At 64.0% G+C, this 27,203-nt stretch overlaps 1 protein-coding gene across 1 annotated transcript; it reads left to right on the top strand.

Annotated features, from left to right (window-relative positions):
• The first annotated feature begins 1,995 nt into the window (after window positions 1–1,995).
• ADAMTS7 (ADAM metallopeptidase with thrombospondin type 1 motif 7) lies at window positions 1,996–27,174 on the top strand. Its single transcript, XM_028502458.2, has 24 exons — window positions 1,996–2,314; window positions 6,634–6,989; window positions 7,688–7,853; window positions 8,866–9,062; window positions 9,704–9,787; window positions 10,020–10,144; window positions 10,731–10,880; window positions 11,946–12,089; window positions 15,039–15,183; window positions 15,606–15,698; window positions 16,029–16,174; window positions 17,142–17,311; window positions 17,510–17,649; window positions 18,568–18,691; window positions 20,088–20,332; window positions 20,562–20,703; window positions 21,187–21,313; window positions 21,621–21,834; window positions 21,999–23,228; window positions 23,977–24,129; window positions 24,458–24,631; window positions 24,724–24,870; window positions 25,197–25,359; window positions 26,839–27,174. The coding sequence occupies exons 1-24, from the start codon at window positions 2,212–2,214 to the stop codon at window positions 26,982–26,984; spliced, it is 4,884 nt and encodes a 1,627-aa protein (XP_028358259.1). The 5' UTR covers window positions 1,996–2,211; the 3' UTR covers window positions 26,985–27,174.
• Window positions 27,175–27,203: the final 29 nt, after the last annotated feature.

The raw sequence follows: 27,203 nt of genomic DNA, 5'->3' as shown, positions 1-27,203 counted from the left end.
CAGATATAAAAGAGATTTTGGAGTAAAGTGGGGAAATCTGAATATAGTTTGAATATTTGATGAGATGAAGATTTACTACAATGAAAAAGGGGAGGTGAGGCCCTGGTGGGGTAGCTCGGCTGATTAGGGCAGTGTCCCAATATACCAAGGTTGTGGGTTCGATCCCCAGTGAGGACACATACAAGGAGCAACCAATAAGTGCATATAAAGTGGAACAACAAAGTTGATGTTTCTCTCTCTCTCTAAAATTTCCCCAAAAATTTACAAAAAAGCAGAGATAATTGGAAAAAGCAGATTGCAGATCCAAGTAATCTCTCACTTAGCAAAAATAAGACCATCTACTAAGGTAATAATGTTTGATACTTTGAAAATGTTTGCTTGTCTTGATTTTCTAACTTCCTATAATACATGTGAATACTTGCATAATCATAAAAAAGGTTATTTTTAAAAACACATGAAAAAGGAAAAATAAAGTAAATCAAGGGTTGGACTTTAAGATGAGACCTACATGTACATACCGCTTTACAATGAGGCTGACAGAAATGAGACAGAGTGAGTGACAAGTCAGGAAGCTCAAGGAAGAGGGGGTCGGTTGAAGGGTGTGAGGGTCCAGGGGAGGAAGAGACTACAGTCCCCTTTTCGTCCCTTCCCAGCTGTGTGGACTGGGGCTGATCGACTGAGGAAGATAATGCTAACCTGTGATAACAGGGTCCCAGGGGGGAATTCACCAAGTAACGAGGGGGAGCCCTCAGCTCTGCCTGCCCTGGAGACTTGCTGCTGCTTCTCCTTCCTCTCCTTCTTCCTCTTCTCCTCTGCCTCCTCCTCCCCCTTCTTTCTTTTTGTTCTTATTACTGTTGCTATTATTGAGAGGCCAGGCTGAGCCCGGTTTTGCTGAAGGGCCAGGGATGGAGCCATGGATGCAACCGGGGAGGGAAGTGGGTGCAGAGCAGATAAAGGGGACAAGGAACTGGAGGGAGAAAAATACGCAGAGTGACTGTCAGCGCTCTGGGGGAAAGACAACCGGCTCTGGTCAGAGATCAGGCATCTGATCTTCAGTTGTCAGAAGTCCGGCAGCGGCATCAGGCACCACCTAGGCCATGGCCCTGAGAGCTGGTGGCTGAGGTGGAGTGAAAGGCCACCCTGGAGGAGGTCAAGGAACCAAGTGGCAGGCTGCTCCACAGGCCCCCCGGGAGGGCAGAGGGGCTCTGGGTGGAGCTTGGCAGAGTGACGGTTAGTCTGTGGGCCTCAGAGGGCAGAAGCTCCACAGAGGCTGGCCAAGGTGAAGAACAGGAGGGGAGGTCCCAGGAGGTGGAGGGTGAGCGCCCTAGGAGCAGAGCGGAGAGGGAGCAGGCAGCCAGAGCCCTGGCAGGGGCAACCACAGGACAGATGGCAGAGGGGTGGAGGCAGAGGCAGGCCTGGGATGTCAGGCTGGGGTTGGTGGGACTCCAGGCTCCCAGAGGGCCCCTGCTGAGAGGCTGGGGGCACCGGCCTAGCCACATGCAGACATACACTTGGAGTCGAGGAACTGGGGACCCCACTTCGCGTGGGAAAAGGCTGCCCACTGGAGGCAGCCAAGGCCTCTCTCCTGAGTTGGCCTTGAAGCAGAATCACCTTGGGACCCCAGGGACCCTGCTGCCTCCCTGTGAGCCCCCCAGACTCCCAGGAGTCCTCCGTGTCCTCTTCCTAGGAGGGGTAGGGCTGCTTGGCCGGGACACACACCGAGGGGCGCCTACTCGAGCACAGCTTGGGGACCAGGCAGGAATTCCAGAAATTCCAGATTCTTTGGGGGTCTCTGAGTGCCCAGGCTGGGAGAGCCGGCTCAGCTCCACCAGCAGAGGGCGCCCTCGGCTCACGGGCGGTGGGTGTAAGTCTGTGGTGCTGACCCCGCGTTGCCCCTGGGTAGGCCGGTGGGGAGGAACGGGGCGGGGGCAGGAGCCCAGAGCGGGGCGGGGGCCAGCGGCTGCCCCTCCCTACCGCCCTGCCTCCCTCCCACCTCCTTTCTTTTCTTTCTTTCTTTCTTCTCTTTCTTCCTTCTGTCGCCCCTTCTGCTCCCTTGTCTTTTCTTCGCCTCCGCGGAGGGCGGGTCCTGAAGCCTTTGTTGCACGCGGGCGGACGCGAGCTGCAGGAGCGCGGCCGGTGGTGCGTGTCCTGAGCCGGACGGGACCCGCAGGAGCAGAGCGAACGCGCGGAGGAGCCTGAGGGGAGGCCGGCATGCCCCGCCCGGGCCCCCGCGCCCCCTACAGCTCCACGCCCCTACGTGCCCTCCTCCTGCTGCTGTACGCGCTGGCGCCCAGCGCGCCCGGACCCACACCAGGTGGGTGGGCGCCCGGATCCCCGCCTCGACCCGGCCCCTCTCTCCTCCACCGACTCCTGGCTCGCCCCTCGCCGCCCCCGGGTACGAGGAGGGACACCGTAGGGTGGGGGCCTTCCAGATCCGACTCCGCCAGCGGCCCTGCCTGTGCGGGAAGAAGTCTCTCTGCCCCTCGGGCTCCAGCGTCCCCAGCTTGGGTGCTGCAGCGTGCGTCTCTCCTGGAGTCTCTCGTCCGAGGGGCTGCACGGAGCACGGTCTACACGCAAAAGAGTCGGTTTCTCACCTTCCTCTGTGCGCCTGAGTGAAAAGCGGGCTGCAAGGCGCTGCGGTCCTCCGATCCTCTGGCTCCCCGGCCCCCCCCCCCGCCCCCCCCCCCCCCCCCCCGGCCTCAGGACGGCCGCCGCCCTCGGTGGGGTCCGGTCTTGCACCACCCTGCACTTCCTGCCTCCGACGAGCCTGGCCGGCCTCCGACGAGCCTCTGGACGTGGAGCGCCTGGCGCGTCCGGAGCAGCCGAGGAGCTGGCCTGGGGATTTAGGAGCCTGGGGCATGGGATCCCCTGGTCCCGCTTGCCTGGGGAGCTTCTCGTCTGATGGGGCAGGGCAGTGGGGAGAGCTGAGCAGGAGAGGCCTGAGGACGATGATCTTTGGGTGGGGACTGGAAAGGTGTCCAGGGGTAGGGGCTGGTTTAGGCCTGCATGCTGGAGGTAGGGAGACCTGCTCCCTACTAGGGAGGCGGTGCTTTGGGGAGCCGGTGAGGGAGCGGAGTAGCTGAGGGGAGCAGTGTGGTAGGGGTTTTGTGGGCAGCAGAGTGTGGGACGTGGAGGAGGAGCAAGCAATCACTGGGCGTTTACTGGGTGCCACCCCGCCTGGCAGGTGCTGGAATGTCCTTTATGGATGAGGGGGCAGGCTCATTAAGAGTGACCTGCTAGCCCGCTCCTGGGCAGCCGAGGGCTGGCTGAGGGTGAAACAGGTGGTGGGGTGCCGGAGCAGGAACATGGTGAACCTAAACTTGGGTCCAGCTCCAGCAGCAGCTGTGGGAAGAATGCGAAGGAGGGGTCCCCTGTGGTTAGGGCCTTCCCCACATCCACTGCAGGCTAGCTGACCTTGGGTGAGCATGGCCACCCTGCTGCCTACAGGGGCTGCCATTCGCCCATTTGTCCAATGAGGGTCATAGGTCTCTGGTGAGGATTGAGTGACAGCCTGAATGACCTCCACGTGGTGGCCGTTATTTGTATGAATCCACCAGGCAGACCCAGGAAGATTAGGGAGTCCTTGGGAGCTGCCATTTGGGGGAGCAGGCAGGGCAGGAAGCCCCCCATGGTAGAGTGTATGTAGTGGGGTGGGGGGGCCCTCCCGTTCTGCTCACATTCAGGACCCCTGACCCTGAGGCCCTGAGCTCTCTGCTACTGTCTTTGCAGATGCCACAGGAGACCTGTCCAGGGCTCTGCCCACTGAATGCAAAGACTTCTTTGGGGCCAAAGCACACAACTTGGGGTCACTTTTAGGGACATGTGACAGTCAGAGGGACTTGGAGCTGCCAGGGCTGGTGCCCAGCCATGTCCCCACCAAAAGGCTGAAGCCCACACAGGAGCCCTGTGGGCCTCACACCCGCGCCCACACACAAACACACACGCACACTCACCCTGGTTATTTTTTCTCTTTGGCAGGAGCTCTGGGTCGTTTGAAGGGCTGGACCATGCGTACTGCAGGTTCTTGATGGTGGGGGGGGTTACACACCCGGTTGGTATTTCCCTGGTAGAAGCTCCAACATGACAATTCTGTCACCTAAGGGTGATAGTCAAAGTATTTAACACCCGCCAATCAGAGCAGCTGTGGCCACAGGCCACTGGCAGTCCCACTGAGTGGCCCCTGCTCTCATCAGCCTTGCCCGCCCCTCAGATACACCGAGTGCCAATCTAAAACAGGTCTTTAGAAAAATGGCCAAGTGTGCTGGAGAACTTCTCTTGCTAACTTTCTGTCATACTTAGCTCACTCTTGCTCTGGGCCACCTGCTGTTCTCATCCCTTACGTATTAACTCCTTTAATTTCCACAGCCTCAGAGAGTGGGTATGGGTATCACACCCATTGTATAGCTGGAGAAACTGAGACTGTGAGCACTGGGTATCCCAGCTGGTGGACTGGCTCCCCCACGCAGTCATCTGAATGCCTTGGACCTGCAGCTTCTCTGTCCTTGGCCTCTGACACATTTCTGAACCTAACTGGCTGCCTCCGTATAGCTCACCTTGAATCTGTCCGGCAGTGTTGGCCCAGGGCCTAGAGCAGGAATTTTCAATGGGAATGTATGTCCCCAGGGACATGGGTCCTTCCCCAGGGACACTTTTTTTGCAGTTCTGGGGCCCATTTTTCCCCGGTGATTCAGATTCTCCAGTGGCAAATGGACCTCCCTGCCCCACCAACGTGCATTCGGGGACACGGCTGTTACCTGCAGTGTGTCACGTAGCTCCTGCCCCCTCAGGACACTGAGAGCTGCAGGCCCGATGGCATCTGTCCCCCACCCCTGGGACTGTCCTCAGCCTCCAGGCCACACACTGTTGAGTGGCTGAGTTGGGGCCCAGCCAGGTCTTCCTCTGTTCAAAGCTCACATCTTTGACAAGACGCTGTCCCTCCGGCCTCTCATTTTCCAGGACATGTGTGTGGCCCACACTTACCTTCTGGCCCCTCGTACCTGTACTGCTGTTTTTTTTGTCTTTTCTAGGGGTCTACCACCAAGGCGTCCTCCTTGTTTTCGTGGTTAAACATGCCAAGAGACACCTCCCACGTCTCTGCGAGGTGTCTGTGATGAAGCTTTTCTCCCACCTGTCTATCTGTGGGTGTTCCCTCCGCTCACTTGCACCTTCTCAGCACCGTGCCGGGGGTGATGTTGCCAAGGGCTCTGCACCCTCTGTTTTGAGGGCAAGGATGGTGCCTCGTACATTTTCCTGGGTGTTGGGGCACCTCACACTCCTTCACAACCCAAATGCCATGACTAGGCAAGTAACAAGTGTAGACAAAGACAAGACTAGTAGGGAGACATTTTTCTTGAAATAGGGGGTCTCTTGACCCACCTCTTGTTTTCTCATTGTTGTTAGAGATTCAGTTCTTCACTGAATGAAATACAAGTGTGAAGCCAGAGGGTGACCTGTACTCAGCTGCAGTGTCGTGGGAATACAACAGGGACTGGTGGGGACTGAGGCAGCAGGGGGAACAGCAGCCTGAACTATGGAAATGCTTCTGAGAAGTGGGCATGGAGGCCTAACTGGGAGAGATGAGTATTGTCAAGGAGATTTTGGATGTATAAGGACATGCAATTTAAAAAATAAAATACCCTCTCCTGAAAATAGGTTTATTGATTTTAGAAAGATAGGACAGGCGGCAGGGGAGGGAATCATTGATCACACCCCCATACATGCCTGACTGGGAATCAAACTCAAAACTTTTTGGTGTATAAGGCAACACTCCGAATAACTGAACCACCTGGCCAGGGTGAGAACATGGGATTTTTTAACATTGATGACTGATTAAATATTTTCCAATATTTGTGTCAGCCAAAACAAACACCCCCGCAAAAAAAAAAAAAAAAAAAATCAATGAACTGACAGAAAACAAGCCTGCAGGCAGCTGTTGTAGGATTCAATTCTAAGTGCCCTCAGGACATCCGAGCTACAGTTTCCTTAGATTATCCAGCCCAGTGGCTTCCAAATGCCAAGCTCCCACACAGTTACATCAGGACCCCCTGAGGCCTTGGGAAAGTACCCGAAACACCATTCTGGAGAGCCCTGGGCACCTACAGGCTTGCAGAGCTCTCCAGGTGTTACTTATGTTCAGCGGATAAACTTCTAGTGGGGATTTCCCAACTTCCCTGAGGCTCTTGGTCAAAACACAGCTTCCTACAGGGTTTCCTGGAGATGCTGATTCAGTCCGTTCCTCTGGGACAGGGCATGGAAATTTGTTTGTTGGGAATTCTTATCTGAGAAGTCTGGAAAATCCTTGCACTGCTGTCCTGAAATCAGAGATAGGGGTGGTGGTTCAATCACTCAGTAAGTCAGTCACCAAAACCAACCCTGCCTCCTGTGTCCAGGGCCGTTCTCTTGGAGCAGTGTACCAGAGGGCTGGCCTGGGGTCGTGGTAGGCAACGGGGTAGGGGGGTGTCCTCAGCAGGGGCACCCCACCGGTATGTCCAGGGCATTGGGCAGGAGGTCTGGCAGGACGCAGACTGCAGGCCAGCTGCGTTTCTGCAGCCTGGCCTAGATGGGGCTTTGGGCTGGGCTGTGAGCACAGGGTGGTTTCTGGTCCCTGGAGACTTCACGGTTTTCTCCCCGCAGGGCTGGCGGCCGAGGGCCTGGAGGCGCTGGACATTGTGCACCCGGTACGCGTGGATGCGCAGGGTGTCTTCCTGTCCTATGAGCTGTGGCCACGTGTACTGCGCAAGCGCGCCCTGTCCGCGCAGCCGACCGTGCACGCCTTCTATGAGCTGCAGTTCCGCGGGCGCGCGCTGCGCTTCCAGCTGGCCGCCAACACGCGCCTGCTGGCACCCGGCTTCGTGAGCGAGACACGCCGGCGTGGCGGCCTGGGGCGCACGCACATCCGCACGCGCATGCCCACCTGCCACCTGCTTGGTGAAGTGCAGGACCCTGAGCTGGAGGGTGGCATGGCAGCCATCAGCGCCTGCGACGGCCTGGTGAGTGCCCCCCGCCTTGCCTCGGGCTCAACTGGTGGCTTTGGCCGATTCACTTCCCGTCCCCAAGCCTCAGTAGCCACCTTGAGAGTGAGAGCGCAGGTCTCTTTGTTCCAAGAGGATTGGGTCCTAAACTTTAGTCAGAATCACCCGTGGGCCATCTTGAAACAATGTCCCACAGGCTAGGACTGTGGGACATTTGTGACAGCCTTCCAAAGGGTGCTGGCGATGCAGGCCCAGGGACCCACTTTCAGAACCGCAACATGTGGTTCATGCAGACGAGGAAGCTCAGAAAGCAGCAGAGCTCCTCTTCCTTTGGAGTGTGGCTTTCCCTCCTCTGGCAGGCCCTGGGACCAGGGAAGAGCATGTCCGGCTGGCCATGAGCATCTCCAGAGGAGGTTCCTGGCTGCCCAGCCAGCACGGCTGCCTGGGACTGCGTGGGAGACACCGTGTTGCTCCATTGGGACCAGACCTAACGCTAACCTAACCCTCCAAACGGGGTGAGGGGCGGGCGGGCGGGCGGGTTCGTGGAGAGCAGCTTCAGCCCAAAGCCTCTAGCTGCTTGACAGGGCAAGAAGGACATTCCAGGCAGAGGGCACAGAGTGAACACAGGCCCAGCGCATCCGCGGCCAGCCGGGAGTGGGGACAGGGAAGAGCAGCCAGGGCCGGCTCTCCCTGTGTGACCGGGAACTTCTCCCCAGAAAGGTGTGTTCCAGCTCTCCAACGAGGACTACTTCATCGAGCCCCTGGAAGGTGTCTCGGCCCGGCCCAACCGCGCCCAGCCCCACGTGGTGTACAAACGTCAAGCTCCCAGGGGGCAGGCAGAGCAGGGCAACCCCGGGGCTCCAAGCACCTGCGGGGTACAAGGTACGGTGCTTGTGGCTGCAGGGCAGGCGCATGGAGGGCCTTTGCAGAAGCCTCTGTGCCCATCCTAATGCCTGGCTCCCCTGGGGCCAAAGGGACACAGAGGGACCGACAGACACAACTTACAAGCATGTTCCCTCCAAGTGTGCCCCTGGCCTGAGGCCTCTGCCTCTCAGGCCTACTCAGTTCAGCTCCTACACCAACCCCTCTCACTATGGCCTCCCTGGCCCCGCCCAGCTTGGGGGCGTGGTCTCTCTGTGCCCCGCCCCTCACTGCCCGCCATTATTCCTGGAGTCCCCAAGCCAGGCCAGGCTCGGCCACACGCACCCCAGCAGGGCACCTAGCCAGGAGCCTCCTCCCTCCCCTCCCCATATGGGTCCCACCCGAGAATAACTGACCTCTGGTACTGGGGACCCAGTGCAAGGGCCAGGGCGGGTACGGAGCTGCCCGCCAAGGGCTCCCAGGGCTTGGAGGCCACTTGCCAGCGCGCCGACCTCAGAAGCTGCCACAGCTCAGGGGTTCTGCTGGAACAGATAAACGCTTCTTGGCCTTGGTTTCCCCAGCTACACAGAGTGATTCCTCCCTGATCCTCAGCCTGGTGCAGAGAGGCAGGTCTGGGGGCGGGGGGTAGCTGGGGGATAGGCCCGGGCCTGCATGTACTAGGATGCACTGACCCCCAGAGGGTGGCCACGTGGGGAGACAAGCCCAGGACCTCCTGTCTCCTGGGCACAGTGCTTTACTGTGTTATGTCCACCATGTCACTGGCCCCTGGGCTCACCTTCTGAGGCTGATTGGAGTATTCCTATGTCCAGTTAGTTACCCCCAGGGTCCCAGACCAGAAGTAACAAAGTCATGGTCACATGGTACAGCTCAGGGGCAGAGCCACCCTGGGCGTCCAGGCCTCTTGCTTCTGACCCCAGTGCTGTCCCTGAGAGGGGCTCACTTAGCAGAGGCCCTGGTGCCCTGGGCGCTGGCCTGCCGGACAGCTTCCCCTGCGCTGCTCGTGGCCCTGCAGAGTCCCTGGAGCAGGCGTCCTGGTGGCAGTGGCGGGAGCACTCAGAGCAGCAGCGGCGCCGGCGGCTCAGGCATCTGCACCAGCCCTCAGTCAGCAAAGAGAAGTGGGTGGAGACCCTGGTGGTGGCCGATGCCAAGATGGTGGAGTACCACGGACAGCCTCAGGTGGAGAGCTACGTGCTGACCATTATGAACATAGTGAGTGGCGGTGGGCGTGGCCATGCGGAGGGGTGGCGCTGGCGGGTGTAAATAGTGGGGGGGGGGCGGTGGCAGGAAGGCTGGCAGGCTGGTCCCCAGGCCCAGGCCCCCAGCAAGGAGGGGGACAGTCTCCAACCTCTTGGGTCCAGGGAGTCCCTGGGAGGGAGCTGGGCACTAGTGAGGCTTTGAGAGGCTGCTGGCATTTGGGAAGCAGTGTTGACCTGTCATCCCCATTATCAGGGGCTCTCGTGTCCTTGGAACAGAGTGTGTTTGGGTCACTCCTATTGGAACTGTGTGCGTGTGGATGGAATCCCTAGAAGCCAGGTCACAGCTGGCCTAGCCTGCCCTCCCTGTCCCCGGGAAGCCTGAGGCCTGTCCCCAGCTGTGGGCTGGCTGTTCTTGCTCTGAGGGAGCTTTAAAAGAGCAGAGTGCTTTCCCTGGCCTGTTCCCGGCACCTTGCACCTCTTCTGTCTTTGGGGGTAGCCTTCTGTCCTAGGCTGAGCCAAACCCCCCCGGGGAAATGGGGGAGGCCCATGTGCACTGGGGAGCTCCCCACCCTGTGAGCCTGGTTGTGGGCCAGGAGTGGGGAGCAGCTGCCCATGTCCTAGGACCAGGGTGACAGCCTGACCGCTCTCGGGCAGGTGGCTGGCATCTTCCACGACCCCAGCATCGGGAACCCGATCCACCTCACCGTGGTGCGTTTGGTCCTCCTGGAAGACGACGAGGTGAGAGGCTGCGCATGCGCACGCACACTGCCTGAGTGCAGAAGGCAGAGTGAGGGTCTCCATGGCCCCGGGAGGTGTCACCTGTCCCCCGGTCCCTGCTGGAGGAAGGGGTGCCATGCTGTCCTCCCACTGCCCTCTCTGGGCGTCGAAGTCCTGCCTCTGCGAGGAGGAGACTGGGCCGGGCCTTCGGAGCGCAGGGGCAGGCATGAGTGGCCTCGCTGTCCACCCACAGGAGGACCTAAAGGTCACACACCATGCAGACAACACCCTGAGGAGCTTCTGCAAGTGGCAGAAAAGCATCAACATGAAGGGGGACTCCCACCCACTGCACCACGACACCGCCATCCTGCTCACCAGGTGCCGCCAGCTGGGGGCGCCGCCGCTCAGGGAGCCCAGCCCTGCTCCCTGGGGCTCGTTCTGCCGGAGTCCGCTGGTCAGCGTGCGGGCCGGTCTTTCTGTTCGGAAACAATTGCGGATTCTCGTGCCGGTGTCAGAAACGATACAGCGAGACACGTTGTAGCGTCTGGCGTCTCCGTGGTGCGCTGGCCCAGCCAGGAATGGGCACGGAGCCGGGCACAGGTCTCACTCGGATTTCACCAGGGTTGCGCGCACCCACGTGTGTGTTTAATTCCAGGCGGTTCTGCCCCGGGTGTTCGGCTGCCAGCCTGTGCAGAGGCAGCGTTTGTGGTTTCCACACGGGGCTCTTTTCCCTCAGCCAGGCTGTGGCAGACCTGTGCAGGGTCCATTCCCCGGGCCCACAGGGTGTTCAGTGGGGCCTCGGTGAACGAGGGCACCCACGTCCCCATGGCTGCCGTGCAGGCCCAGTGCCTCGGAGTGGCGGGCAGGCGTCCCTCTCACTCCCTCCCTGGGGCCCCTGGCTCACGTGGGCCTGGCGCCAGGCCAGGCCAGGTCATCCTGAGTGCCCTTCTCTCTGCCCGTGCAGGAAAGACCTGTGCGCCTCCATGAACCAGCCCTGTGAGACCCTGGGCCTGTCCCACGTGGGGGGCATGTGCCAGCCCTTCCGCAGCTGCAGCGTCAACGAGGACACGGGCCTGCCGCTGGCCTTCACCGTGGCCCACGAGCTCGGGCACAGGTACCCACAGCCCCTCGGCCAGCTCCCGACTCGGGGGCACTGGGCAGCCGGGCCCACAGGCGTCAGAATGTTAAGGAAGGGGTGCCCTGGCCATCCCTTGTCCCCTCGTGTCCCCATCCACAACCCGGCTACTTCCCTGGGGAACAGGAGAGAGGCCCTCGGGCAGCTGGAACAGGTCTCCTTTGACCTGTGGGTCAGAGACACTGGCCACCCCTCCCCCTTGCCCTCCGGTGCCACATATTTGGCTCGAGGGTCTCCCCACACATCTGTACTTCCTGCTGTGTGGCCCGAGGCCAGCACTCTGCCCCCTCTGGCCCTGTGGGTTGAGTGGTGGTGACTAAGGCTCCTCCATGTGACAGGTCTGCTTGAGGCTCATGCCTAAACGTGGCCTGTGCCGTCCGCTTAGTGGGTGAATGTGGCAGCATCTCTGACTATTTGGGCCCAGTTGGTCCCACTGGTCAAGGAGTGGGGGTCACCACCCAGACGCTGTGGGCTCCCCGGCTCACGGCCACACAGGCAGGGCCTTGAAAAGCTGCCCCTGATGGTAGAGAGGATGCTTGCCCCCAAATCCGCCTCCTCCTGGCTGTGTGGCCTCAGCCTACGGGGCCTTTTGAGGACTGAATGAGGTAGGGGTCCTGAAAGTCCTCCATAGGATGCCCGGCGCATAGTAGGTTCTCCTCACGTCTTTCCTAAGGACGGTCTCTGGAGGAGACCCCTTTTCTGTGAGGCAGCCGCTCAGATGCCCTTAACTCAGGGGCACAGCCTTGGGACGAGGCCCTGGGAGTGGGAGGACGCGTCACACTGTTCCTGGCAGCAGGGGCCACGGTCGGCAGCCACTGCTGGGCTGCTGCGCCTGGGGGCCACGTGGGAGAATAGCCCCATCACGTCCACTTTCTAGACTAAGGAAATGGAGACTCCGAGAGGGAAAGTGCCTTTCCCAGGGCCACACAGCTGTTGGGAGGATGAGCCAGCCCCGGGAAGGGAGCAGGCACCTTGCGGGCCTGGGGGATGGGTGCCTCCAGCGCGCTCCCGCTCACTGGCCCGGGGGCCTGTGCTCTCACGCAGCTTTGGCATTCAGCACGACGGAAGCGGCAATGACTGCGAGGCGGTTGGGAAACGGCCTTTCATCATGTCTCCACAGCTCCTGTACGACACCGTGCCCCTCACCTGGTCCCGCTGCAGCCGCGAGTACATCACCAGGTTTCTCGAGTGAGCACCCCTCCCCCACCCCACCCCCCTGCCCTGACCGGGACAGCCCGATAGGGGGCGCGCAGGAGGCAGCAGGCTTCCCACTGCACTGCGACCTCCACGGGAGCAGTGTCTTCTCTCGCCTTCCCGAGATTGTTACTTACACGGAGTTTCTTCCCTGCTCCCCACGGGGTCTCTCTTTCACCTGTTCCCCTGTCGCCTCTTCCTTGCCCTTGGTCCTCGTGGATTTTTGCCTTCACTGCCAGCATGGCGGGGTTCCGGAAGGCGGTGGGGAGAAATCTCACAGCGCCATGCTTTTCTAGAGGTCGGCCCCTTGTGGGGTTTGGCCCTCCGACAGCCGGGCGGGGGGCTGGGCTGAGAGCGGGACTGGACGCAGAGGAGGCCTGAGCCGCGTGGTTCAGAACCTGGCTCTGGCCCAGAATTCCAGCCCTGTGAGCAGACGAGTTACCAGTGCCCAGGCGCCTCAAGCACGGGATCGTGCCCTCCCCGGCTCTCGGGGGAATGTCAGGATTCACTGAGTAAACGTGTGACGCGAGTTAGGCAATGCCGACCGCGTGCGGTTATCGCCGCTAAAGGCCAGCGATGAGAGGAACTGAGCCGGGGATGGGCCCGGGCAGGGAGCTAGCAGGCCTGAAAATCCCCAGGGAGCGTGGGCCGCCTTCCCCCATGGGGGCAGAGCGGGAGCTGCAGAGGGGAACAGCGGCGCCCCAGGGCTGCTTCCAGTTTCCACCCAGGGCGCCGCCCAGCACCCTGGGTCCTGGACAGACAGACAGACGAGTCTCTGTCTCCCTTCAGCAGCAGGAATGTGTGAGGCACTTGGCTGGGGGCCTGGGCGAGGGTGGGAGGAGAGGGTGGACGCCCGAGCCCCCTGGCATCCCAGGGCCTTGGCCAACGATACAGACACGTGCGGCCAGTGGAGGGGGAGCCTCACCCACCTCGGCCGGCCCACGCCCTCCTCACCATCCAGAGGGCCAGGCAGGCAGGGGAGAGTCACAAGGCCCAGGACAGGGGGAAGGAGTGGGGTGTGTGGACAGAGATCGTGACACTAGCCTCCCCTTAGGCCCTGTGCCCTCTGTCTTTCAGCTGGGGGTGGGATGGCAGGCAGAGGACCCACCCCACCCCACCCAAATGGGTCGGGGGCAGAATGAGCGAGATTTGGACGGTGCCGAGTGGAGTCAGGCAGGCAGTGTTCCTGGGTCTCCAGGGAGGCTCTGAGGCACTGGGACAAGGCGGCCCGCCATGGCCATCCCTACTGGACTCTCCTCGGAGCCTGCACGTAGCTGGTTACCGGCCTTGTAGCTGCTGGTGTGAGCGATGCCCACATGATCTCAGAGTCACTCCCTGTGCTCCGGGAACAGCAGTAAAGGATACAGAGGAGGCCCGTCCCACCCGGGGGGCAAACGGGGGCAGATGGCCCCGCGGGTGTGGAGGAACCTGGAGAAGGGCGCCAACCCCTCCTGGGGTCAGAGAGGTCGTCTCTGAGAAGGAGCCTCGAAGCCGCCCTCCACACTTACGACTCATCCGGAGGAAGAGGGCACTCCAGGCAGAGCTCGGGGCGTGGCCAGGGAGTATGTGGGGACAGGCCTGCTCTCTCCCGCCCTCGGAGCCAGGGTTCCTCAGGAGTGAGTATCCCATCCCGTCCTCTGCTGCGTCCCGTGTCCTCACTGACCGTCAGCTAGCTGACCGGGACTAAAAGCAGCAGGGGGAGGCCCCTCCTCAGGTGGTGGGCAGCTCTGTGCTGCGTCCTCAAGGCCGGAGCCAAGCCCTGCCTGCTCTGTCCCCTTGGGGGCCCACCGGCCTGCTATAATTAGAGCAAGAAGGGGCCTGAGGGGAAGGGCTGACAGGCCTGGGGTTCCGGGCGTGTGGGTCCCCCACAAGGAGCCATCCTGGCTGGCGGGGAGCCGACCAGAGGAAGGAAGTGCTGGCCGCCGGCCGCCAGTGCGCCTCTCCCCAGGAGATGCTGCTGTTTCCACCTCTGTGGCTGGAGGTCCTGCAGGCAGCATCAGCCCCGTGTGTGCGAGGGCACAAAGGCCCAGAGAGGGAGAGGGATGGCCAAATGCCACACAGCATCCACAGTCGGGGTCAGCCTTCAGAGTGAGAATCAGCCTTCTGACCCCCGGCCAGCTCTGGGTCCCAGCCAGGAAAGGGGCTACCTGTGGCCTGGGAGCCCCCAGGCTGGGTCTGAGTTGGAGGTGGGGGAGCCCACAAGCCCCCTTCTTGAAGAAAAGAAGGAACCCCAGGACAAGCCGACCCACCAACCCCCCAGCTGACACTCTGTCCCAGCATGCAGGCCAGGGAACCCCCAGAACCCTTGTTTCTCCCTGCCAGGCCTCAGTGCCATGGCCCTGAACTTACATTTGGGGTGAAGCATTTGAGGTTGGGCTCTCAGCAGGGTGGGGGGAGTGGCACTGGGGACAGCCCAGTGAGTAGACACGTAGGAGCACCAGCAACCTGGACCTGGCCTCCGACCCTGCCCATCATGGCCCCCACGGCTCCAGGCCTTGTTGCAGGAGGAGCAGGCTCTCCATGGCCTGGGCCTTCACCCAGGACAACCCTCCTGGGGCATTGGCTGTGCCGTGACGCTGCCCAGATGCCCGTGGGACCTGCAGGCCCTCATGCAGGGCTCAGCGGGCACAGGTTTCTGGGGAGGAGCCTTTGGGCTGGATCTGGAGGAGAGGAGCTGCAGGTGGAGAGAGAGGAGTGCTGTAGGGGACGGAACTGCTGTGCCGAGGCCTGGCCCTGCGGAGTGGGTGCAGGTTGTGCGGCTGGGGGGCCGGTGGGCTGCGCTGGGGTCGCAGGACAGGCCGGGGTGGGCGAGGATGCTGAGTGCTCCTGCAAGCATGGGCTTCTTGCCCTTCCTGTCTCCCCTCCTCTCCAGCCTGCAGGGGGCCTCCCGGGTTGGTCCCTCAGGCTGTTCCCCTCACCCATCCTCCTGTCCCATCTCTGCAGCCGGGGGTGGGGCCACTGCCTGGATGACCCACCCCCCAAGGACGTCATCGAGCTCCCCTCGGTGCTGCCCGGTGTCCTCTATGACATGGACCACCAGTGCCGCCTCCAGTACGGGGCCTCCTCCGTGTTCTGCAAGGACATGGACGTGAGTGTGGGGCACCGGGGTGGGAACGGGGCGAGCCAGCCTGCAGACCCCCTGGAAGAGGCCGCGGGTTGGGCCGTCCCGGGCTCCGAGCTGAATGCTGGCGGGACTGTCAGCCACTGGGGGACTGTGGGCAAGCCCCGCTCGACAGAGCTGATTCTAAAAGATTAAACCAAACGACGCTTCTGGGTCCTGGGGAAGGTCGCTTGAAGCGATGGCCCCGGGCTTGTCACCCAGACCTTGTGTCATCCTACACGGGCCGGAGGCTGTTCCTGCCAGCAGAGCTGAGCCTTGGGGCCCCTGCAGCACCGCCCGGTGCAGAGGGTGCAGAGAAGGCAGACGGGGCCCCGGGGACTCGTGGGGTGGCAAGCAGGCGCTGGCGAGGGTGACAGTGTGGCCTGCGTCCTTCTCCCACATTCCCACAGAATGTCTGTCACACGCTGTGGTGCTCTGTGGGGCTCACCTGTCACTCCAAGCTGGACGCGGCTGTGGACGGCACCACCTGTGGAGAGAGCAAGGTACGGGGGCCACGGCCGGCCATGCCGGTGGGAGGGGCCGACTTCCCGCAGTGTCTGGGCTGGGGGTCGACCTGTAGCAGACCCCCAGCCCTCTCCAGCCCTCCTGCCCATCTGCAGAATGGAGGCATAGGGGCCTCATTCCGTGACTCTCCCCAGCGTCTCCAGCTCAGAGTCAGCCCCTGGGTCCCGTGTTCCTGGGAGGGGACCTCCTACCCCTTCCATCCTACCCCTCTCTGCCTTTCCAGACCTCCCACCCACGCCCGTTTCTTACTAGGGTGAGCATGACTGATTCGTTTGGGGTGGCTGCCCTACCTCCCTCTGTCTCGGCAGTGGTGCCTGAATGGGGAGTGTGTTCCCGTGAGCTTCCAGCCCAAGGCAGTGGACGGTGGCTGGTCCGGCTGGAGCGCCTGGTCCACCTGCTCGCGGAGCTGCGGGGTGGGCGTGCAGAGCACAGAGCGGCAGTGCACCCAGCCCGTGTGAGTGTGGGGCCCGGCTCGGGGGCCAGGGAGTCAAGGGTGCTGAGCAGAGGCAGTTGACTGAGGGAGCCTGGCTCTGTCCCTGTCTCCAGCTGCTGGAAGGGTCCCCACAGAGGCCATGCTTGAGTGTCCAGCCACCCCGGGCCAAGCCCAGAGACTGGAGGGACTCAGCAGAGCACCCAGGACAAAGCAACAGCTGGCTGGAGGGGGTCAGGAGGGGACAGGGGCCAAGAACTTAGACCCTGGCCTTCAATGGAGCAGGGTTCCAGCCTCCCCTCCATGGCTCACCCCTTCTCGGGGCCTCAGTTTCGGGGGAAGCCTCATGACAGGGTGCCAGTGGAGCCGTGGGTGGGGTCAACACAGGTAGTCCACCTCGCACTCAGAACACAGGAGCCGCTTGGTTGTATCACAGTGGATCTGAGAGGAAAGCAGGGGCAGCTGAGAGGAGTGGCCAGCAGGAGGGTGACCTGGGCCTCAGGCTCCCCATCAAAGACAGTCACGTGAAGATTCTGTGGCCTCCCCTTGGGGCTGCCCCCAGGCGCGGGGTTCAGAGCTGGCCCCATCCAGGGCCCTGTGTGTGTCACGGACTGTGGCCGGGACCCCTGCCTCACCTCGGCCCCCCAGTCTGAGCTGGGTGGGTGTGCTCACCAGCACATGGGCCACCCAGGACCCGGGGTCCCATCAGCGGGAGACTCAAGCAGCCAGTGCTGGTCAGGTCTGCAGCGTCTCAATAGCCCTCCGCAGAGGCAGCCCCAACCCCGTGTTGTAGGATGTAGATGAAGAAGCCAGTCCAGAGAAGTCAGCTGTTTGCCCAGGGTCACACAGCAGGTTGGGGGCAGGGCCAGGCTCCCTGCTGGCACCGACGCTTAAACAGCCAGAGGGGCGGGCGGCCAGCAGGGGGCAGCGTCCACAGAGGTGGGGGCAGGTATCTGCGCCCGCACTCAGCCCCACCCGGCTCTGCCCACAGGCCCAAGTACAAGGGCAAATACTGTGTGGGCGAACGGAAGCGCCTGCGTCTCTGCAACCTGAAGAAATGCCCGGCTGGCCAGCCCTCCTTCCGCCACATCCAGTGCAGCCACTTCGACACCAAGTTCTACAAGGGCCAGCTGCACACGTGGGTGCCCGTGGTCAACGACGGTGAGTGCTGCAGGCTCCCCGGGACTCAGGCCGGGGCTGCTGCGCCCTGGCCACTAGGGGGCCCCCCTTGCTGCGCCTGCGGCATTTCTGTGCTGCTCGCCCCAGGCGGCCCTCCCTGCCCGTCCTGGAGGTGGGCTTCGTGCTGGCCTGTGACTCCTTGCCCATTGTCCTTCATGGCTCCTGCACTTGGGCCCCCAGAGAGCCCCTGTGAGCTGCACTGCCGGCCCGAGAACGAGTCCTTTGCCGAGAAGCTGCGGGACGCTGTGGTGGACGGCACACCCTGCTACCAGGGCCGCGCCAGGGCCAGCCGCGACCTGTGCATCAATGGCATCTGCAAGGTGAGCTGCAGGAAGGCTTTTCCATCTGCCCCGCCCCCTGGGAGGGGCTCCTCTGCAAGCCCCGCCCCAGGCCATATTATGCCACGCCCCCGGGAGGGGCTTATCCTGCGCCGCCTACAGCAGCTCCGCTTGTCTCTCCTGGTCCCCTGGGCATTCTCCCCAGGCCCCACCGTTGGGTTTCCCAGCTGTGCTGGCGACACCTCTGCTGGTCCCCCCTCACTTCTCAGCGAGGCCCCTCACTCCCGGCGCCCTCGGGATCAGGCCACACCCGCTACCTCTGCCTTCGAGCCTCAGCCTCCTGGTCCCCTCTGCCTGCCCTGGGTTCTGATGAAGGCACCTCACTCACCTCGTTGTGGCACATCCCCGCCAGGACATGACAGCCCAGGCGGGGGCTGGACCTCCTCCTGGCTGGATGGCCCCCAGGCAAGGTTTCCTGTGAAACGGAAAGGGGGCCGTGTCCACATCAGCAGGTCACATGAGGTCACTCACAGGTGGTTACCATCTGGGACAGTCAGGGCTCGGCGCCTGGCACTGGGCGCCAGCATCTGCTGGTGGCTCTTAGTCACTTCCAGCAAGAGCCGCGGCCTCACCTCCATGACATGTTCCAGCTGCTTCCGGGAGGGGAAGCCACGGAGGCCTTGAGGCCTGGGCTCCGAGGCAGGGAAACAGGAGGGCCTGGGACGCTGATTCCTGTCCACACCAGTCACCCACAGAGTGCCAGCTCCCCTGCCCACCGCCCCTTCCGTGGAACCTGTCCCCTGTCTGTCTCATGCAATCTCACCATGCGCCTGTGCCGCTGGGGTCCGCCTCCCGCTTCACAGCCCAGGAAACCGGGGCAGGGAGAGGCAGCGGGGTGGACCTGGGTGCCCTCTGGAGCTCCACACCCCAGCACCAGGGCCTCCCCTCTGTGCGTTACAGAACGTGGGCTGTGACTTCGAGATCGACTCGGGTGCCCTGGAGGACCGCTGTGGCGTGTGTCACGGTGACGGCTCCACCTGTCACACTGTGAGAGAGACCTTCCGGGAGGCTGACGGTGACAAGGGTACGGGGCGGGACCCCTGGTGGGGGGACCACTGGCCGTTCCTCATGTCCCCAACTAGGCTGGAGAGGGGGAGCAGGGAAGCCGCCGGGCTTGGCTCAGGATCCAAACAGGAATCAGGACACTTGGCCCTGGGGCGTGGCCTGCCCTCACCAGGCGTCTTCCTGCCCCAGGGAGCCCAGGTTGAGCCCATCAGGTTCAGAGGACCCTCAGCTCCACCCCCTTACCCCAGGATGTTTTGCATACATTATTTAAGTGCCAATTATATATCAAGAGGAGGGACAGGAGGTGATGTGCTCACAGTCAGACAGGGGGACAGAATCTTTTAGCCTCACAGATGCCACAGAGGGAGGCCCAGAGATCTGTGAGAGCCCGGGGAAAGAAGTCTTTGACCTCGAGAGATCAGGGAAGACTTCCTGTAGGAGGTGGCAGCTGAGCTGAGTCACAGAAGACTCAGAAGGCAGAGACAGGACCCATGGCTTGGCGGTGGAAAGTGCTCGCACCAAACAAAGCCCAGAGGCAGGAAGTGCTGCCTCTGGGTGTGTGAGGAAGACAGGGCTGCCCTGGGGCCGTCCGTGCTGGGCCAGGCCGCTGAGGCCTTATTCCAGAGGAGCCGCCTGGCACGGCGGTCAGAGCTCAGACCCCCCTCCAGCCCAATGCACAGCCCAGCAGACGCTCCACTGTGCTGTGCCTCAGCCTCCCCACCTATGCCATGGGGTCGTGACCGAGGCACTTACCTCGCAGGGTGGTTTCACGTGTGAAGTGCTAGGAGGAGCTGTCCCAGGCGAGGATGGACACTGTGAAGTGAGAGGACACATGGCCTGCATGGAGTGAGGAGGGTGTCGCAGGGACAGGCCCTTTCCATTTGTCATTGTGTTTTAAAGATTTTTATTTATTTTTAGAGAGAGGGGAAGGGAGGGAGAAAGAGAGGGAGAGAAACATCACTGTGTGGTTGTCTCTCCTGCGCCCCCTACTGGGGACTTGGCCGGCAACCCAGGCAGGTGCCCTGACTGGGAATGGAACCTGCGACCCTCTGGTTCACAGGCCGGTGCTCAGTCCACTGAGCCACACCAGCCAGGGCGACACTGTTGTTTAGAACGGTCACACCAGCCCTGAGAGCAGGGCATGGGCCAGCTGTGTGGCGAAGACCAACCACGGTCTCTGGGACAGGGTGATGGGACCTGGGTCTTGGGGGCAGCATCCGACGACCCCTTTGAGGTGTTGGCAGCCTGGGGCAGATGGAACCCTCTGCCTCTGGGGAAGCTCAGAGTCTTCAGCTCGTGGTGGGATCCTTGGCGTTGGCCAGCAGGGCTGGCAGGAAGAGCGGGGTGTGGGGGGGAGCCAGAGGTGGGGGCAGCAGCCGGCGGCTCACATCCGTCCACACCACCCTGGCCACCAGGCTATGTGGACGTGGCGCTGATCCCGGCTGGTGCCCGGGACATCCGCGTCGAGGAGCTGGCCGAGAGCACCAGCTTCCTGGCCCTGCGGAGCGAGGACCCCGAGAAGTACTTCCTCAACGGCCACTGGACCATCCAGTGGAACGGGGACTATGAGGTGGCGGGCACCACCTTCACCTACGCACGCACGGGCGAGCTGGAGAGACTCACGTCCCCCGGGCCCACCGAGGAGCCCGTCTGGGTCCAGGTGCCTGCACCCCGAGGCCGGGGTGGGGGAGCGGAGGTGGAGTCCCAGGGACCTCGGGGCCAGAGAAGGTCTGGGGCAGCCACGGAGCCTGGCTCCAGCCCACCCCTATGCTGGCGCCTCTGCCTCAGTTTCCCACTTCTAAACCGGCCCTGGGTCCTAGGGGTGGCTGGGTGGGCTCCCTTAGGATGGTTGTCTCGTGCTCACGGGCCCCCTCTGCCTCGCCTCCCAGCTGCTGATCCAGGAGGGCAACCCCGGTGTGAGCTACGAGTACACCATCCACCGAGCGGCCGATCCCCATGGGCTGGGCCTGTCGCCCGAGTTCTCTTGGACCTACGGGCCCTGGACCAAGTGCACAGTCACCTGTGGCACAGGTGAGGAGGTGGCCCTCGCCTCTGGGGCAGGGACCCTGGCTTCAGCCTCCAGCTCACTGCTAATCGCTGGGGCCGCCATCAGCCTGGAGTTTGGTTGCTCTGAGCCTCAGTCTCCCCATCTGTAAAATGGCGCCACCAACAGCCCATCTCCTGGGTCCCTTGGACTTGCAGGATGACAGCGGCAGCTGCCACCTGTGGAGCTCTGGCCACGTGCCAGGCACGCATGTGACTGCCTGTCATCCTCACGCCAGGCTTCCAGGCAGGGGTGACGGTCACTCCCATTTACAGATGGAGACTCTGAGGATCAGAGAGGCTGCCGCCCAAGGCCTCCCAGCTAGGAAGCCCCAGCCCGTCGAACCCCACACTCGGCTCCTCCCAGGGTGGGTGCCCGGGGTTGGGGTGGGGGGTCCTGTTCTGGGAGGGCTCTGGGCAGAGAGGCCGTGGCCCTGTGTCTGGGTGCCACCGAGCGCTGTGGCCCCCCAGGCATGCAGAGGCAGAGTGCGTACTGCACCAAGTGGCAGGCAGGGCCTGTGGACGACAGGTACTGTGACCCCGTGGGCCGGCCAGATGACCGGCAGAGGAAGTGCAGCGAGGAGCCCTGCCCCGCCCGGTGAGCCCCCCCACCAGCCATGGTCCCCCAGGGCTTCTGACCCTCAGGACCAGGCTCCACGTCAGGGGTGCAGAGGGAGGGGTTCTTGGGCTCTCTTCCCAGGGCTGCATCTCCACCCCGGGGCTACCCCCACCTGGGCTGGACGCCCCTGGTCACTGGTGTTTGGGGACCTGTGGGGGCGCAGGTCCCCTGGTTAAGGGTGGCGGGAGCAAAGGGGCACTAGGCTGTGGGGGGCCGGCCCAGACTGGACACCCTGGGAGTCCGGCCAGCCACACGCGAGCACCCCCCTGCACCCTGCACCCTGCAGCTGGTGGGCCGGAGAGTGGCAGCCGTGTTCCCGGTCCTGCGGGCCCGGGGGCCTCTCCCGCCGGGCTGTGCTCTGCATCCAGAGTGTGGGGCCGGAGGAGCAGAGGGCCCTGGAGCCGCCCGACTGTGAGCACCTGCCCCAGCCCCCCGCCGAGAGCCCCTGCAACGACCACGTGCCCTGTCCAGCCTCCTGGGCCGTGGGAAACTGGTCTCAGGTCAGCATCGGGACGGGAGGGCCCTGCCCCCGGCACCGCTATCAGTCCTGGGGGGCTGCAGGGAGGCAGCACCGCCTCAGGAGGGCCCTGATGGTGGGAGGCTGGGCCCTCCCCGTCCAGCCCCCCCCCCCATGGCATGACACCGCCCCCGGACTCCCCTGCAGTGTTCCGAGACGTGCGGGCCAGGCACTCAGCGCCGAACGGTCACCTGCACCCACGACACCAGCGTCCCCTGCGATGAGGCCCAGCGGCCAGCCAGCGAGGCCGCCTGCTCCCTGCCGCCCTGCCCTCGGACCCCGGACCCTGAAGGCTCCGGCAGTGGCTCCTTTAGCCAGAATCTGTACACCGAGGTCAGCTTCACCCACCACCACCTGGCCCCCCACACTCCACCCCCTTCCCCACTCAGCAACATCATCGAGGAAGAGGAAGAGGAGGAGGAAGAGGAGGACGCCTCGAAGCTGGGCCCCCCAGGGCCCGTCTTCGTGGACGACTTCTACTACGACTACAACTTCATCAGGTTCCACGAGGACCTGTCCTACGAGCGCTTCGAAGAGCCCGGCCCAGACCCAGGGGGCACAGGGGACTGGACGCCCCCACCCCTGAGTGGCCCCACCGAGCCCCCTGCTGAGCCCCCCACCGGGGCCCCTGAGCCAGCCACAGAACGTCCTAGGGACGAGGACCAGAGGGCAGCGGGAGATCCGTCCCCTTGGCCCGGCCAGGCTGGCCACTCCACGCCGTCACCTTCGGAGCAGATACCCTGGAGCCCCCTGGGCAACTTGTTGCCTGAGGAAGACACCCCCATGCTGGCCCCTGATGTGGAGCCCCCCAGCTTACCCGGGCCCCCCACTTTGGTCAGTGAGATGCCCACTGCCCCTGGGAGCCACCACGAGTTCCCGGTCAGTGAGCAGGGCCCGAGCCAGCTGCCACCCCCGAGGTGGGAGGTGACCAACGAGGTTTCTGAAGATGAGGAGGACCCCGAGGGCCGCCCGGTGCCGCCCCTGCCCCAGACCCCCACTGCCTCTCAGCCGGAGGCCGGGGGCTGGGACCACTCCCTGGGGCCGGGGACACCCACGTCCCCGGCCCCAGGGCTGGCTCCACCAGGCCTGCCCAGCCCGGCCCCACCTGAGACCTACCCTGAGACCACCCCCACGGGCCCAGGGCACAGGCTTTGGGGGGCCACCCTGAGTCCAGGACCCTCGGGCCAGCCCCAGCCCCCCGGCCCTGAGGAGCCCCCACGCTCCGCGCTGCCGCCCGCACCAGCCTCGGACAGTCCCGCCAGCGGCAGCAGAGCGCCCGAGGCCCAGACCCTGGACCCCAGCCTGGCCGGGGAGGGCCCCCCTTCGGACCCGCCCCCAACCAGGAACGCCAGCTGGGAAGTGGGGAACTGGAGCGAGGCAAGTACCAGGGCTGCCGAGGGCCTCGCTGCCTCGGTTTCCCTTGTGAACGGTGGGGGTGGGCAGGGGGGGGCATCTTGCTGTGTCCCTGGAGTCCCCAGAGGCCCTCCCCTGGGCAGCTCGGGGCCCCTGAGGAGGCAGGGCTGCACCCAAGAGGGGCAGACAGGAGCCTTCCTCCCCCCACCTTGGGCTCAAATGCCCCGAGGACCGGTGCTCACCCCAGAGAGCTGGGGTTCCGGGGCAGCCCTCCCCGGCCCCGGCCCCTCCCTCACAGCCGGGCCCAGCAGGGCTCCCGAGGCTCACCTGGCTCCTCCGTGTGCCGCTGTGGCCCTTCCACCTGGCTCTCCCCTCCCGGCTGCACCCGGCCCTCTGGGCCTGCAGGGGTCTGAGTGGCAAGGAACCAAGCTGTCCCCCACAAGCACACACAGGGTCCCCAGTTGTCACTGCAGCGGAAGTGAGCTCTGCTCAGGTTCCCGGCGTGGGGGCAGGAGGGACAGACTCCCTGCCCAGGCGGTTCTGTCGGCACAGCTGGGCCCCTCAGCTGTGTTTCCCGTGGGCCGGGACCGTGGCGCCCAGGGGACTCGCTGTCTCCTCGGGAGGTGGGGGGAGGAGCCCGTTTTGCAGATGAGGAAACCGAGGCCCCGGCTGAGCAGACGCTGTCTCCTCGCCCGCTTAGACGGGTGGTGCAGGCGGTGGGGCGGGGCAGTGGGAGCTGCCCCGCCCTCACGGCCTCTGGCCCCGCCCCCAGTGCTCCACCACCTGCGGCCTGGGCGCGGTCTGGAGGTGGGTGCGCTGCAGCTCGGGCCGGGAGGACGACTGCGCCCCTGCTGGTCGGCCCCAGCCTGCCCGCCACTGCCACCTGCGGCCCTGCGCCACCTGGCACGTGGGCACCTGGAGTAAGGTGCGTGAGTGACCGCAGTGGGGGTGCCAGAGCCGCGGGCCTCCACCTCCCTGCGAGTTCCCGGCCTGTCCTGTGTTCGCATCTTTGCTGGTGCCACCCTCCCCAGGCCCGGCCCTTGCTGGCCGCGTCCTTTTCCCTGTACTCCCCACCCCTGGGACCTGAGTCTCACTGATTCTCCCTCCAGCCCATCGTGGGTGGGCAGCCCCCGCCTTTCCCTGGAACTTGGAGAGCCAGACCCCGGTGAGGGGTGGCCCGATGCGGGCCTTATGCCACCGTGGTCGGGCCGTGGCTTCGCAGCGTGCCCACACGCCTGTCCCTCGGCCCCCAGTGCTCCCGCAGCTGCGGCGGAGGCTTCTCCGTGCGGGACGTGCAGTGTGTGGACACGCAGGACCTCCGGCCGCTCCGTCCCTTCCACTGCCAGGCGGGGCCTGCCCAGCCGCCCGCCCGCCAGCCCTGTGGGGTGCAGCCCTGCCTCACCTGGTACACCTCTTCCTGGAGAGAGGTGAGGCCTGGGGGGTGGCGGGGAGGCGGAGGGTGGGGTGACGCGGACCCAGCCCTGCCCTGACGCCCCCGCCCCGCGCATCCTGCCTCCAGTGCTCCGAGGCCTGCGGCGGCGGAGAGCAGCAGCGCCTGGTGACCTGCCCAGAGCCGGGGCTGTGCGAGGAGGCGCTGAGACCCAACAGCACGCAGCCCTGCAACACGCACCCCTGCACGCAGTGGGTGGTGGGGCCCTGGAGCCAGGTGAGGGCGGCCGTGGCCACGGCGGGGCCTCAGGCGGGCGGCCCGCCTCTGCTGCTGGGAGGTTCCGGGCTCTGGTCCTCCTCCCTCCGCTGCGGAGTGGCGCTGGGCTCTGAGTCTCCCGCGGTAAAAGGGGTCATGAGGGTTTTCCAAGGGAACACCCGGCACAGGGCCCAGCTCGGGTGGGCCCTGATGAAACGTGTTTTAGGGCTTTTTAAAAACATCAGACCCCAACTGGGAAGAACGGAGCCTGGCGGGCCAGTCAGTCCACCGGGAGTCGGGTGCAGCGGGTCAGGGGGAGCTCAGGTCCCTCCCTGTCACCCCCCCAGTGCTCGTTGCCCTGCGGGGGTGGCGTCCGGCGGCGTCTGGTCAAGTGCGTCAACACCCAGACCGGCCTGCCGGAGGAAGACGGCGACCAGTGTGCCCACGAGCCCTGGCCCGAGGGCTCCCAGCCCTGCGGCCCGGAGAACTGCGAGCCCGCGGAGCCGCTGCGTGAGTGTGCCCGCCCCCCGCCCCCGCAGGAGAGCTGGGAGTGGGGGATGGGGAGTCAGCGGCTGTGGCCCCTACAGCAGGGGCCTGTGCCAGGACTGGACAGGGGCGCGGGGTGGGGGCCCGGCTTCCTCTGGCTCGGGAGGGATGGGGACAGCGGCGTCAGCCCCCAAGTCACTGTGTGAGGTGGGGCCAGCTGCCTCCGTGTGGGTCTCCGAGGTGGGTCGGCTCACCCCTGAGGGCCCCCACCCCCTGCTCCGGCCAGAGGACAGCTGGCCTCAGTGAGCAGCGCCGCCCTTCCAGGATCCTGGAGGAAGGGCCTGGGCCACAAGCACTGGTGGACACACGCACGCACACCACAGGCATGCACACCACACACACCCCACACGCTTCCTGCGGCTGGGACCCCAGCGTTGCCCACGCAGGAAAATGGCCTGGAGGCCACCTGGGCCGCCTGCAGCTGTGTGGCCTGGGGCTGCACTTCCTGGTCCCTAAGGGCCGACAGCTCCCCTCCCTGGGGGTGGGGGAGGAGCACCCATGAGGACTCAGGGGTGGGCAAAGGGCCCCAGGAGGCTCAGGGAGTGTGGGTGTGTTCCCGCAGAGTCTGTGGTGATGCTGGGAAGCGGGTTCAGGGCTGCCTGTCACTTGAGGGAGTCAGCCGTTTGCCCCCGGCCCCCGGGACAGTGGAGGGGGTGCCTCAGGACTTTGGGACTGGCCCCAGTCTGCCCGGAATCCCTGCAGACAGGCCCCCCACCCGGACCCTGCCCTCTGCATTCAGCAACCCCAGCCCCCGGGTACACCGGTCGGGTGGCTGCTGGTGGTGGCACTCGACTTGGGGGAACAGTTGGGTCACTGCCACTCTGAGCCCCTCAGGCTGAGGTCGGGTCAGCGGGGGGCAGGGTGGGAGCCGAGGTCCCCAGGTCAGCGGGGGGCAGGGTGGGAGCCGAGGTCCCCGGGGGGTTAGACCAAGGACAGGCCTGGCCAGGAGGGCTGGGTTGCTTTCGAGGGTCGGTCAGGTGGCTGAGCCCTGAGCTGTCCCAACAGAGGAGGTCAGTGCTGGAGCCAGGCGGGAGGTGACTCGGACACCGAGACCCCGGAGTCCCCAGGATATTGTGATGGTTTGTGGGGGGGCCTCTGGGAGACCCAGAAACTCCGGGGTGTGAGGTCACGGGCCGAGGCAGCTGACAGCACAGAGAGGGGCAGGGACCAAGGAGGGAAGCTCCCCGCGGGGTTAAAAAAGGAACAGGGCAGATGTGTGGCTGGGAGCTGCTGTCTGAAGCCGGGTGCCTGCCACACGCAGATGGCCAGGCCCTCGGGATGTCTGCGGGCCAAGCAGGGCCTGGTGGCAGCTGAGCACACCCAGCCGGCAGTGGGGGCAAGGTCGGCCGGCGGTGGGGGGTGGGGGCGAGGCTTGGAAGCCAGCCACTTCCTAGAATAGCCTTGAGCACAGGCCAAACCCACCAGGCCCCTCCCACCCCCCAGGCTGCGAGCGGGACCGCCTATCCTTCGCCTTCTGCGAGACCCTGCGTCTCCTGGGCCGCTGCCAGCTGCCCTCCATCCGCGCCCAGTGCTGCCTCTCCTGCCCTGCACCCAGCCGCAGCCGCCACCGGCGGGCCGCCCGCAGCTGATCCCCCGCCTGGCCGGGCGAACTGACAGACGGACCACTGACAGCCGCACAGACCTCAGTGCCCACCACCCCCACAAGCCCCCACCCCTGTTCGCGCCCTCATGGTGCTACCCCGGCCCCTGCCAGTGGCAGGCTGGGGACCCCCTCTCAGAAAAGGTATTTTTTTATTCTAACAGTTTGTATAACACACTATTATTATTATTATTATTAATTATTATTA

This window comes from Phyllostomus discolor, chromosome 12 (assembly GCF_004126475.2).
Source record: "Phyllostomus discolor isolate MPI-MPIP mPhyDis1 chromosome 12, mPhyDis1.pri.v3, whole genome shotgun sequence".
NCBI classification, from domain to species: Eukaryota; Metazoa; Chordata; class Mammalia; order Chiroptera; family Phyllostomidae; genus Phyllostomus; species Phyllostomus discolor.
This window is presented reverse-complemented; position numbering and strand designations above follow the sequence as displayed.

Bases quoted from the DNA above. Each gene is read 5' to 3' on its own strand.
- ADAMTS7 (XM_028502458.2), top strand. From the start codon at position 2,212: ATGCCCCGCCCGGGCCCCCGCGCCCCCTACAGCTCCACGCCCCTACGT. The intron at 9,063-9,703 runs GTGAGTGGCGGT...GCTCTCGGGCAG, and splicing joins TGCTGACCATTATGAACATA to GTGGCTGGCATCTTCCACGA. The intron at 20,333-20,561 runs GTGCCTGCACCC...CTCGCCTCCCAG, and splicing joins AGGAGCCCGTCTGGGTCCAG to CTGCTGATCCAGGAGGGCAA.